The 14,206-nt window shown below is 38.3% G+C and overlaps 1 protein-coding gene across 21 annotated transcripts in view; it reads right to left on the reverse strand.

The window, feature by feature from the left end:
* Nucleotides 1–14,206, reverse strand: part of mapk8ip3 (mitogen-activated protein kinase 8 interacting protein 3) — a 61,916-nt gene that overhangs the window by 25,043 nt on the left and 22,667 nt on the right. For 7 of the 21 annotated variants that reach the window (XM_016997997.2, XM_016997993.2, XM_016997996.2 and 4 more), the window contains 6 exons: nucleotides 11,826–11,843; nucleotides 6,888–6,945; nucleotides 5,652–5,804; nucleotides 4,118–4,199; nucleotides 2,026–2,177; nucleotides 176–232 (listed from right to left, as the gene is read on the reverse strand). In XM_016997997.2, the coding sequence (XP_016853486.2) occupies nucleotides 176–232; nucleotides 2,026–2,177; nucleotides 4,118–4,199; nucleotides 5,652–5,804; nucleotides 6,888–6,945; nucleotides 11,826–11,843 (520 nt within the window). The remainder of the gene's footprint in view (nucleotides 1–175; nucleotides 233–2,025; nucleotides 2,178–4,117; nucleotides 4,200–5,651; nucleotides 5,805–6,887; nucleotides 6,946–11,825; nucleotides 11,844–14,206) is intronic. The other 14 variants (XM_008122138.3, XM_008122131.3, XM_008122135.3 and 11 more) reach the window with 7 other exon arrangements.

A 14,206-nucleotide genomic window follows, 5' to 3' on the forward strand; every position in this document is an offset into this window, starting at 1 on the left:
TCCTCTTCCATCTGGCGGCATGGACAACTTTTTAATTTTTTTAACAAATGGCAATAACATCACATTGCTTTTCCGACTAAAAATCAACTGGTCACACGATTGTGCTTTTCACTGACAGTGTAGAAAGATCTTCATGACACCCACTTTGTACTCTTTGCAAGCCACATATACTTACAACTGCCAAATAGTTGATTTCTTCTTCTCTTGCACAGAAGGGTGTTCTCGGGAGGCTCTGTGGAAAAGAAGTAACAGATAAAACATAGGGATAGTTGTTCTGCTCCTTGAGTGACATATTGCTAGCTTATAAATCCCAGAATTAGTCAATTCTTTATTTTTAATCATTGCTTCTATGTATGAACAAGTAGGACCCTTGCGTTCTACCGTGTTTTCCAGGAAATAAGACAGTGTTTTGTATTAATTTTTGCTCCCAAAGATGCGCTAGGTCTTATTTTCAGGGGATATACGCAGTTTAAAACACAAGAAGATAAAACAGAAGTTAAAACAAATGTTTATACAACAGTAATAATATCAAACAACCATCAATGCAATTCAGTCAGCTTCAAAGGTGGTGGTGGTGGTGGGGGGGGGGGGGGACTATAGCAGCAATCTATATATATAAAAGAGTGATGGCATCATGGCGACCCACAAAACAACAAAACTACAGGCCCCCCAACCTCGAAATTTGACAACACAACCCATCATCCACGCCTCTAGGTTGATACAACAAAAAGAAAAGAAAAATAAAGTCCTAATTAGAGAGAGAGGAATAATTGCTTTTATCCAATTGCTGCCAGTTAGAAGGCTAAGCTCCTCCAACTTGGTCTCCTAGCAACCCAAAAAAAACCACTAAAAAATTAATACAATAAAATACTATAATAACAGAAAATAATTAAAAATAATACAAGAAAATAATAAAATATAATAAATAAAAATATAACTTACAATAAAATTAATTAAAAATGCAAATAATGTCAAATAAAAATTACACAACATTTTTTAACCAATACCACCACCACTTTGCCACAGCAACACGTGGCCGGGCACAGCTAGTACAAGATAAAATCAATAGATTAAAATACCCCGATGAAAGGAACCTAATAACATTCAGAATAGAATTATAATGAGGCTGGTCATCCAATAGCTGTGTCTCCAAAGGCATACAATCAAGCTTAGCTTTACAGCTCAATTAGGACTATAATAATAATAATAATAATAATAATAATAATAATAAAAGACTCTGGCAGAAACCAGTGCAGGTGGTCCCGGTGGTGATCGGCACACTGGGTGCCGTGCCAAAAGATCTCAGCCGGCATTTGGAAACAATAGACATTGACAAAATCACGATCTGCCAACTGCAAAAGGCCACCCGACTGGGATCTGCTCGCATCATCCGAAAATATATCAGTCCTAGACACTTGGGAAGTGTTTGACTTGTGATTTTGTGATACGAAATCCAGCATGTCTATCTTGTTTGCTGTGTCATAATAATAATATAAATAACAACAATAATCCAAAAATACATCACACAGTCCTAGACACTTGGGAAGTGTTTGACTTGTGATTTTGTGATACGAAATCCAGCATATCTATCTTGTTTGCTGTGTCATAATAATAATATAAATAACAATAATAATCCAAAAATACATCACAGTCCTAGACACTTGGGAAATGTTCGACTTGTGATTTTGTGATATGAAATCCAGCATATCTATCTTGTTTGCTGTGTCATAATAATAATAATAATAATAATAATAATAATAATAATAATAATTTTATTCTTGTACCCCGCCTCTATCTCCCCGCAGGGGCTCAGGGCGACTTACAAACTAGACTAGAACTTACTTTGCTTTTTGGATTAGTTGGATTAGATCAGGCCTGTTGTAAAGGGCCAATATTGTCCGCAAGGAAGCCCTTAGTGGGCTGATTCTGCCCACCGGCCATATGTAGTACAAGCCTGGATTAAATGGGCCCTGCAGTCCCTTCCAACTTTTCATTTTTGATGACCAAGAGCCGCCCAAACCTCACCTGATCATCTCAGTCCACCTGACGGCCTCCTGCAGCTCCATGAGCCTCTCCTTGTACTGGTTGCGTTCCATGAGGACTCGGGCCATCTCCACTCGGGTGAAGCGCCTTCGTTGGGCGATGGGGATGTTGTCCTGCAGCGGGGAGTTGGAGGGCTTCAACCAATGGGGAATGGGAGGGGACTGGTGTTAGTAAAGGTTAGCTTCTCTCTGGCCTTCGACAATCCCTCCTGCACAACAATACTTTTTAACTCTAGCCAAAGAAAATCCAACTATCACATTCCCACCCTATTCAAGGTTTGTAAGGAAAACATGGCAGGATTCAAAATAATTCATCGGTTCCCCAGCAGCCGGTAATTCAGAATCTATGTATGTTTAATGTTGTTAGTATATATATTAATGCATATGTCATTATAGTTACATGGATCCCGCAACTGACACCACGACACTGACACGTTACCCACAGTGGGTCTGACACGATAGAAGGCAAAATGAAGGCATTGGCCTCCAAATAAGAATTCTTTGCCCTCAACAATGGATTTTTCCAACACCTCTCAAACTGGGTTGCTGTGCGTTTTCCGGGCTGTCTGGCCATGTCCCAGAAGCATTTTCTCCTGACGTTTCGCCCACATCTATGGCAGGCATCCTCACAGGTTGTGAGGTCTGCTGGAAACAAGCCAAGTGAGGTTTGTATATCTGCGGAATAATGTCCAGGGCGGGAGAAAGAACTCTTGTCTGTTGGAGGCAAGTGTGAATGTTGCAATTGGCCACCTTGATTAGCATTTAATGGCCTTGCAGCTTCAAAGCCTGACTGCTTCTTGCCTGGGGAAATTCTTTCTTGGGAGGATCATTTGAGAATACAGAAATGTTGGACTACTCTCACAACCACCATATCAGATGACACAGAGAAGCCACTGAAATCCACAAGCATTTGTACAATTTCAACAGAAAAGAGGAAACCATGAAAATGAACACAATCTGGCAAACAGTAAAAAACCCTCTAAAATCAGGACAGTAAACAAAGAACAAAAATTCAGAAAACAGGGAAATTCCAGATATGAAACAATCAGGGCCAGCTAACAACTCCCAACAAAGGATTCTCCCAGGCAGGAAGCAGCCAGACTTTGAATCTGCAAGGCCATTCAACGCTAATCAAGGTGATTAATTGCAACATTCACACTTGCCTCCAACAGACAAGACTTCTTTCTCCCTACCCTGGACCTTCCACAGATATGTAAACCTCCCTTGCCTAGTGTCCAATACACCTCACAACTTCTGAGAATGCCTGCCATAGATGTGGGTGAAATGTCAGGAGAGAATGCTTCTGGAACATGGCCATGCAGTCTGGAAAATTCACAGCGATCTCAAATTTCTTGCATTAAAATAATTTAAAATGTTAGTTTAGAAAAAAATCTAAGCATCCAAAGAAAATAAACAGACAAGTGAATCAAAATTCAGGAAATATCAAGAGTTATGATTATTGTTTTCGGGACGTTACTCTTTGCGATGCTAAAAATTAGGAGATGGAAGGAATTTTGTGTTGGTGATGTAGAATTCTTACTGGAAAGCAATGCCCTGGCCCACCCACACTGCAAATGACGACCAATTTCAGCGTCTAAAACATCCTGCATCTTCAAGATCTTAGCACATAATAATAATAATAATAATATATTAATAAAACTTTATTTATACCCCGCCACCATCTCCCCAACGGGGACTCGGGGCGGCTTACATGGGGCCATGCCCAAAACAATACAATATAAACAGCATATAAAAGAACAACACATCACAACACAATAAGCAATACAATAAATAATAATATCCATTACAAAATAAATCAAGGAAACAATGAAAAACATGTCTTCACATTCAGTCCAAGAAAGAAACTGCTGCAGTCACAGAGCAAATAATGGCCTGTTGTAATTCATATATGATTACACTCAGATAGCAATGCCATCAACACTGTGAGAGTAAAACAAAACACCCAGCAATGGATAATCCCACAGATGAAATATCAAGACAGTAAATGAGGACAAGCCCCCTCCCCTTGCCAAAGGAACCCATGCTTCCCTAGTCATTTTAATAATGTAATATACCAATTCTGTACAGAGATAGCTGCTTACATCCTCAACCTCTTCTTTCGGCTCTCGTCTGGCAACAATCACTTCTGATTTCACTCTAAAAAAGAGGGGAAAAAAACATTTTTTAAAAGCAGGAAATTCCTCGTGTGAACATTTCAGCAGGGGAGACCAGTGCTTGGAAAAGTTTCTCCTTGACTACAATTCCCAGAAGAATGTTAGGATTTGGGACTTGTAATCTAGAAACGTAACCTATGTCAACACCGTTCTTTTTTAAAATTCATCTTTTTATGTATATATCATTTTTAATTAGGATTTATTCATGTATACAGCTAAAGCAAAGAACATAAGTTGGTTTGAAAAGAGAAAAAAAGAAAAAAGAGAGAGAAGAAAAAAATTACAAAGGAAAAAACTAAACATTAAAAAAAATTAAAAATTAAAACAAAAAAAATAAATTCATCTTTATTGAGAATTAATACAAGACAAACAAGACATGTATAAGAGCAGGATAGAAAAAGTATTTGTTTCCTTACACAATAAAAGTGGGGGAACATTTCAGTTAAAGAATGGTAGGAATGCAAGAGAAATAAAGGAAGAAAGAGTGAAAATTTAGAGAAAACTAAGAACAACATATGGTTTGAAAAGAGAAAAAAGAAAGAAAAGGGAGAAGAAAAAAATTACAAAGGAAAAATTTAATTTTTTTTTTAAAAAATTTAAAATTTCAAAAATAAAATGTTTATTTTTTTAAAAAAAATTAAAAACTAAAAAAATTAAATTCATCTTTATTGGGAATTAATAAAAGAAAAAACAAGACATGTATAAGAATAGGATAGAAAAGAGTATTTGTTTCCTTATATAATAAATGTGGGGGAACATTTCAGTTAAAGAATAGTAGGAATGCAAGAGAAATAAAGGAAGAAAGAGTGAAAATTTAGAGAAAACTAAGAAGAAGAACATAATAATAAAAGTGAAAAAAGAAGAAGAAAACAAAGAAGAAGGAAAAAACTTTAATTTTCCTGTTACTTCCAGATCACTCAAAGTGGCTTGTTCTGTTTCTTTAAACACTGTCCATTTCCATATATATATATGGAAATGTGTGTGTGTGTGTGTGTGTATGTATATATATATATGTATATATATATATGTATCTTATTGGACTTATTTACTTTTTTTACTCAACTTTTATATACATTTTTATTATTTATTTTTCTAAAAAGTTTATACATTTGTTTCAGTCTGTTCTATTTGATGCTGATCTATTCTGTGCAAGTTTTTGCGTCAATAAATCCATGTTCGAATGCTTTCACAATCCATTTGTCAGTAGTCTGGCCCAGGCATGGAAAGCAAAAGAAGCAGTAACTACTGTCAACACCATTCTTGAGCTACTGTTTCAGTCAAAACAAACTCCTTCCAGGTGTTTTTTTTTTTTAACCCAGGTGACTCTTGACAGATCTCTCAGATCGCATTTGTTTTATGCTGAGATTCTGCCCCGAAAAGCTCAAAAGTAGGACCTTTCAGTTGAGAAGCTGCTCAGACAGAAGCCACGACTCACCGTTTGAGCTCCTCTTCGAGTTCTTTGATTCTGCTTTCCATCTTGGCTTTGGCTTGCTTTGCGGCTTCAAGCTCACCTTTCAACACCTCCTGCTCGCCAGTGAGCTGGTCTACCTTTGCAATTAAGTCATTCTTCACTATGTTCAAAGCATTTCTTTAAGACAATGAAAAGCAGAAGGCAAAAGAATAGGATTTAACCATGGAGAGACTCTGAGATAACACAATAAGCCTGTTACAAACTACTCGTCACTTCCTAGCTTCACTTTAGCCTCAGCGCTGGGCCTCATCCAGCTTTGCTTTCCAAGATAATAATAATAATAATAAAACTTTATGTATACCCTGCCACCATCTCCCCGTGGGGACTCAGGGCGGCTCACAACGTTACAAAAGTCACAGCGCAAATACACTAAACAATATACACAGTTTAAAACACAAGATGATAAAACAGAAGTTAAAACAAAGGTTTATATAACAGTAATAATATCAAACAACCACCAATGCAAATCCGTCAACTTCAAAGGTTTGTGTGTGTGTGTGTGGGGGGGGAAACCGGACTATAGCAGCAATATAAGATAAAATCATTAGATTAAAATACCCCGATGAAAGGAGCCTAATAACATTCACAATAGAATTATGAGGAGACTGGTCATCCAATAGATGCAAAAAACCTTGCAACAATGGCCACTAAATTATATACTTCGACCTAAACCATATTTTATATTTAATTTCCTTCCGAACTCACCATCTTCATCTACAGCCCCAACCAAGTGTACTGTTCCTGAAATTCTTGATAGCTATCTTTACATGCAAGCCCACAAACCCATGCTTTATGTGTTACATCTTTAGGATATCATAACACACATTTTTGTGGCAACTGACTGGTCTGGAAATTAAAAATTGCTGTCTCAACTATGATATATATTTATATCTTGCTTTTCTCCCAAAATCATGATTTAAAAATGGCTCAGAAACGAGACTCAAAAGATTATTTGGACTTTAGATTTTTAACAAATTCTCACAAATTGCAATACAAAAAAATACCAGCTTTGCAATTTGAGAGGTCGCATGAATATAACCTTACCGAAGTTTTACAGAAATAAGAGTTGTTAGGACACCCAGTATCCAGGGGGAAAATTAAGGGTTTTTCCAAAAAGCAACATGCAGATTTTAATGAATTTCTGAACATGTAATATCTATAAAGAGGAACAAATGCCCATAATAGATGGTGGTGCCTTACTTAGTTTCCAGCAGCTGTGTGTTCTCCATCAATAGATTCCCCACTTCCTTGCCCATCCCTGGGAGATGGAAAAGCAAACTCGTAAGATAAGCAGACATAGGAAAAACAGAGCCTGGGGTTTTACTAGTCCATTCTTCTTATTTAGGAAATGAAACCATTTGGTTTGAAAGGGCATGTTTTGCTGCACAGTGCAAAAACAACTGTCCTACCCTGTTGAGGCTGAAGCTGAATTTCAGGCAGGGCAGGTGCATCTCTCCATTCAGTTACTAATGCCGGATGGAGCCGAAGCTGATACTTTGGGGGAGAGGCATAAAAAAGTGCTTTGCTCCCACCTCTCATCCTGCCCAATTCTTTGTTGCTGGGGACAGATGGCTTGCTTGGGTGCTTTCTTTTGTGAGGAGTTCTCCATTCAGGTCAATTTACAGTAGAGTCCCGGTTATCCAACTCCTGCTCATCCGACACTCTGGATCAGGGGTCCCCAAACTTTTTAAACAGGGGGCCAGTTCATGGTCCCTCAGACCGTTGGAGGGATGAACTATGGTTGAAAAAAAAAACTATAAACGAATTCCTATGCACACTGCACATCTCTTATTTTGAAAAACCAAATGGGAACAAATACAGCCTCATAATAAAAATTATAAAGAGGGTTGGAAGAGACCCCTTGGGCCATTTAGTCCAACCCCTTCTACCTTTGTGCATCAAAAGCACAAGTAAAGCACCCCTGACAGATGGCCACTCAGCCTCAATGATAACAACAACAACAACAACAAAGAGAGTTGGAAGAGATCCCTTGGGCCATTTAGTCCAACCCCCTTCTGCCTTTGTGCACCAACAGCACAAGCAAAGCACCCATGACAGATGACCACCCAGCCTCAATGTTAATAACAACAACAACAACAACAACAACAACAACAACAAAGAGGGTTGGAAGAGATCCCTTGGGCCATTTAGTCCAACCCCCTTCTGCCTTTGTGCACCAACAGCACAAGCAAAGCACCCCTGACAGATGGCCACTCAGCCTCAATGTTAATAATAATAACAACAACAACAACAACAAAGAGGGTTGGAAGAGATCCCTTGGGCCATTTAGTCCAACCCCCTTCTGCCTTTGTGCACCAACAGCACAAGCAAAGCACCCCTGACAGATGGCCACCTAGCCTCGATGTTGTTCATCATCATCATCATCATCATCATCCATCACACAGTTCTAAACGCTGGGAAAGTGTTTAACTTGTGATTTTGTGATATGAAATCCAGCATATATATATATATCTCGTTTGCTGTGTTATACTGTGTCTTTGTGTCAATAATAATAATAATAAATAGGATTGGAAAAGACCCTTTAGGCCATTTAGTCCAACCCCCTTTTGCTTTTGTGCACAAAACACTGGCAAAGCACACCTTAATAATGAATTATTAATTCAATAATAATTAAAATACCAGCATAAACAAGCAAAGTTTTGAAAGGTGAGGGAGGAGGTCTCACACGCCTCCTCAACAGAGCCGCCATTGCCGCAAGGGCTGGGTAAATGGCTTCGATGGGCCATTAGTTTGGGGACCCCTGCTCTGGATTATCCAACAAGGAGGTCTTCGCAAGGAGGAGGGAGAGGAGAAAAGAGGGCAGGTGAGTGAGTGAGTGAGGCCTATTACTCCCTATTATCCAACAGTTTTGCTTATCCGACATTGTGTCTGACCGTTTCTGTCGGATAACTGAGACTCTATTGTATTTGAAACACAGGATTGCAATGGGAAAGTGCCTTTGGAACCTTTCTTGACCTTTTTCTGCTTTTATGAATTAAATTGTTAATGTGGGACAGAGAACGGGAAAGAGCCAATTTAAGTGAATCAAAATATGGGACTTTGACCTGAGCTTGGATTCTGATTCTACTGCAGAGAAGAGGCCTTACAAAGCTAAGGAGAATTTCCCTCCCATATTCTGAGAATTCAATAGTCTAGCATGGTCACTGAATGTAACTAATATGCTGAATTACCTTGCCTCTCTTTTTCAGTCTATAGCATTCAGCATTTCCCAGTCAAAAGGTGGGAAATTTTGGAAGCTATCGTCCCAAAAAGCGATACACCCTTTTTTTTTTTTACCAAGAATCAGTGGCTCCTACGCATGGTTTCTTTCTACATCCAAATTACCTCCTATTTCACACCGTGTAGGAAAACATTCCTTTTTTTGGTTTTCGTTTAGTTTGCATTTAGAGAACAATGGCGAAAGAACGTTGAGAACAAATTAAAAGTTTGGAGAATCATGGCAGCATAGAAGAAGTGAAAACACATTACTACACAACAAGGCAGCACACAGATCCTCTTCCCACAATGAGATGATGAGATGGGATGATGAGAACAAAGACAAGTCCCCCAATGAGAATGGCAAAGAAGCAGTGGATGCGTTCTTTAAAGAAGAAGAGAAAGAGAAAGAGAGAAAGGAAGAAAAAAAACCTACAATAGTCAGTTGGACAAAAAGAGGTGAATCCCTTCTGATGTTTCAGACTACATGTGATCAGCAAGCTGCCTTTTAGGGAACTTTGAACAAAAAAATAAAAATCAGAACTGGATTTGCAATGAGAGCTTAAAAACTTCAGACTGATAGCAAACTAGAGGCCACTTCCCAGATGACTGGTAGCGTTTTGAACAACAGATCTGGACCACACTTGGTACACAGACCCACAATGGCCTACTTTGAATACTGGCAGGGTTTGGGGAGGATTGACCCACGACTCTGGGAATTGTAGTTCACCCACTCCAAACTGAGAATACATAACAATCAAAGACAAATAATGCCTTTATCAAATAACCCGGGCACCGCCGGGTCCTCAAGCTAGTCATATATAATACTCATATTATGCTATACTAATAATATATTATATGTATACTAGCTGTGCCCGGCCATGCGTTGCTGTGGCAAAGTGGTGGTTGTATTGGTTAAAAATTGTTGTGGAATTTTTATTTGACGTTATTTGTATTTTTAATTAATTTTATTGTAACTTATCTTTTTATTTATTATATTTTATTATTTTGTTGTATTATTTTTAGTTATTTTGTTATTATAGTATTTTATTGTATTATTTTTAGTGTTTTTTATTATTTTTATTTTATTATTTTTATTTATTTTATTTTTTATTCTTTTATTAATACTGGGCTGAGTGGGTTGCTAAGAGACCAAGTGGGTGGAGCTTAGCCTTCTAACTGGCAGCAATTGGATAAAAACAATTATTCCTCTCCCTCTAATTAGGACTTTATTTTTCTTTTATTTTTGTCGTCGGAACCTAGGGGCAAGGATGGTGGGTTGTGTTGCCAAATTTCTAGCTTCTGGGGCTTGTACTTTTGTTGTTTAGTGGGAGGAACGGACACCATTACTCCTTTATATATATAGATACAATATATTATTAGTATAACATAATATGAGTATTATATATTATTATATTATTATGAACAAATGCTCCTTCTCTGGAGAAAGTGAGCAGTATGGAAAGGTAGCTTAACCTTTCCCCTGATGCGCCACCATGAATAAAAAGCAATTTTCCTTCGAGATGGTGGCCGGATACAAAAATAAAGTATAGTAGAGTCTCACTTATCCAACATTCGCTTATCCAACACTCTGGATTGTCCAACGCTCTGGATTATCCAACGTAGTTTGCCTCCCGCCCTGATCGACAGCTGTTTCTCTAGACAGCAAGGACTGAACTTTTTATGGATTTAACGTCCAACAATGTTGCTACTGTAAGTTCATTTTATGCAATTCTATCTTTATTTGTAGTCAATTTGTTAGTAGCCAATGTTTTTTTAGTCAATGTTTTCAATATATTGCAATATTTTGGTGTGAGAAGATGGAAGCTGAGAGCTGATACATTATTGCCATTAACAAAATCTAAAGTTAAAATTTACTATGGACAAGACACTTGTTTTATTTACCCGTCCTTGTTCAAACCTTACCTTAGGAAATTACTAATTTTAACCTTTTTACTCTATATTTGTCTAGCAGCGGGTTATTAGGCCGCAGGTCGGGATGTTTTGTATCTTTACATGGTTTTATTGTACGTATGTGTGTGCACGTATTGTATGTTTTACATGTTTTGATATGGTCAAAAGTGACTAATCAATAAAGAATTGTATTATTATTACTGTAATATTTTGGTGCTAAATTCAGAAATACAGTAATTACTACATAACGATACCGTGTTTTGGACTCCTTTTTCTGTTGATTTGTTGTAAAACATGATGTTTTTGGTGCTTAACTTGTACAATCATAACTTAATTTGTCGTTTAATGGGCTTTTTCTTAATCCCTCATAATAATAATAATAATAATAATAATAATAATAATAATAATAATAATAATAACAACTTTATTTTTATAACCCGCCCCATCTCCCCGAAGGGACTTGGGGCGGTTTACATGGGGCCTGGCCCGATAAAACAAACAAATAACAGTAACAAAGCAATAAAACAATTATCCCAGTAAAAAACATTATCCAACATTTTTGCTTATTCAACGTTCTCCCGGCCTGTTTATGTTGGATAAGTAAGACTCTACTATATAATTATTATTATTATTATTATTTCTTTAAAGGGAGGCTTGAAATATTAAAATCACAGTCTTCACAACGCATGGCGTAGCATCTGAAGAAGATCACAATGGATCTGTTGGGTTGAATCTTCCCAACAAAGGTGGCAGGCAGGGTTTTTTGTTTTGTGTTTGGGGATAACCTCCACCAGTCTTGCGAGCGGCTTGAAACATCAAAGTGGATAAGCACCTATATCCTCAAAGGGATGGAGATTGAAGAATGACCAACGTCTTTCCAGGAAAGCCACCTCATCGCCATCATAGGAACAAAACAAGTACCGAGTGTGAAACAAAAAGGATGAAAAGATGCCGAGTGAACAGAAAGGGAGAAAACACCTATAGGTTTAAAAATGGCCTTCGCCTTACCAAAGAAATCATCCCGCACTATGAAAGTCATTGCATATGAGAAAAAAGGAAGAGAGAAGGGCAGAGATACAGAAAGAGGAGGAGACAAGAGGAAAAAAAAGGGAAGAAGAGAGAAAGCAGCCATTAAATACAAATCAGTCAAGGGCAAAATGGTGGTGCTCTCTTAAAGCATGTCTATGTGCCAAAATCAGTTTACATTGCGCAAGATCATTCTCTGTCTGCCCTCCCTAATCCAGTTTAACAGGACAGGGAAGAAGGCGTTAAGGCTACAAAACAATCCCCCCAAAGAGCAAGGTCTGGTTCTCTCCGCTTTCATTATCCGGGGGGCACAATGGCCCCAGCCTAACGCTCTTTACGGCAGGTAAAGAATTTACGGCGTAAAGCAGGGGTCCTCCAACTTTTGAAGCAGGGGTCCGGTCCACAATCCTTCAGACGGTTGAGGGGCCGAATTATCATTTGGAAAAAAAAACCGAACAAATTCCTATGCACAATGCACATGTCTTATTTGTAGTGCAAAACAACAACAACAATGAAAGTACAATACAATATTTAAAAATGAAAACAATTGTAACCAACATAAACCTATCAGGATTTCAATGGGAAGTGTGGGCCTGCTTCTGGCCAATGAGATAGTCAAGTGAATTCGGATTGTTGTTGTTGTTGTGTGTCTTTAAGTCATTTCAGACTTTGGCCGAGTCTAAGTCTAAAATTATTTATTTATTCATTTACTACATTTATTTATTACATTTATATCCCGCCCTTCTCACCCCGAAGGGGACTCAGAGCAGCTGTATGCACATACAATATATTATATTATTAGCATAGCACAATATTAGCATTATTTATTTTTATTTATTTATTTATTTATTTATTTTTCAAACTTATATGCCGCCACTCCCCTAGGGCTCGGAGCGGCTTACAAGAACCGGCTAAAATCAATAATTTAAAGAACATCTTAAAGACATCTTAAAAACATCCTAAAAGCACCTTTTAATGTTGACAGTGAAACTTTGGGGCAAACAATAATTTCCCAGAGGGAACATACTTAAGGAAGAACTAAAGAGAAGGAGAGGTTCTGTTAACTGAAGGGTTACAATGAGTGTGTGTGTGTGTGTGTAAACTGCATTACAGAGCTTAAAATGTTTACATTTATATAAATACAAATATAAATGAGGAAAAAATGTGAATGGAGTCTTACTAGGTGTGTGTATGGGGATGGGGGGAGAGCAAGGAAAGCAACCTGCCTCTATTTCGAACCCAGTGCAGAGGCATTGACAAGAAGCACTCCCACCCCATCAACCCTCCCTTGCCCAAACCAGAGAAAGAAAGCCAGCCCTTCCTTCTTCCTCACATTCTTTTACTGGAAGACCCTATTAAAAATGGCTGCCACAATCTCTCCGTAGAGAACCTTATGCAGGAAGACCTTATTAAAAATGGCTGCCACAATCTCTCCATAGGGAACCTTATGCAGGAAGATCTTATTAAAAATGGCTGCCACAATCTCTCCATAGGGAACCTTATGCAGGAAGACCCTATTAAAAATGGCTGCCACAATCTCTCCATAGGGAACCTTATGCAGGAAGACCCTATTAAAAATGGCTGCCACAATCTCTCCGTAGAGAACCTTATGCAGGAAGACCCTATTAAAAATGGCTGCCACAATCTCTCCATAGGGAACCTTATGCAGGAAGACCCTATTAAAAATGGCTGCCACAATCTCTCCGTAGAGAACCTTATGCAGGAAGACCCTATTAAAAATGGCTGCCACAATCTCTCCATAGAGAACCTTATGCAGGAAGACCCTATTAAAAATGGCTGCCACAATCTCTCCATAGAGAACCTTATGCAGGAAGACCCTATTAAAAATGGCTGCCACAATCTCTCCATAGGGAACCTTATGCAGGAAGATCTTATTAAAAATGGCTGCCACAATCTCTCCATAGGGAACCTTATGCAGGAAGACCCTATTAAAAATGGCTGCCACAATCTCTCCATAGGGAACCTTATGCAGGAAGACCCTATTAAAAATGGCTGCCACAATCTCTCCATAGAGAACCTTATGCAGGAAGACCCTATTAAAAATGGCTGCCACAATCTCTCCGTAGAGAACCTTATGCAGGAAGACCCTATTAAAAATGGCTGCCACAATCTCTCCATAGAGAACCTTATGCAGGAAGACCCTATTAAAAATGGCTGCCACAATCTCTCCATAGAGAACCTTATGCAGGAAGACCCTATTAAAAATGGCTGCCACAATCTCTCCATAGGGAACCTTATGCAGGAAGATCTTATTAAAAATGGCTGCCACAATCTCTCCATAGGGAACCTTATGCAGGAAGACCCTATTAAAAATGGCTGCCACAATCTCTCCATAGAGAACC

The sequence above is a fragment of the Anolis carolinensis genome, unplaced genomic scaffold (genome assembly GCF_035594765.1).
Source record: "Anolis carolinensis isolate JA03-04 unplaced genomic scaffold, rAnoCar3.1.pri scaffold_13, whole genome shotgun sequence".
Lineage (NCBI taxonomy): Eukaryota > Metazoa > Chordata > Lepidosauria > Squamata > Dactyloidae > Anolis > Anolis carolinensis.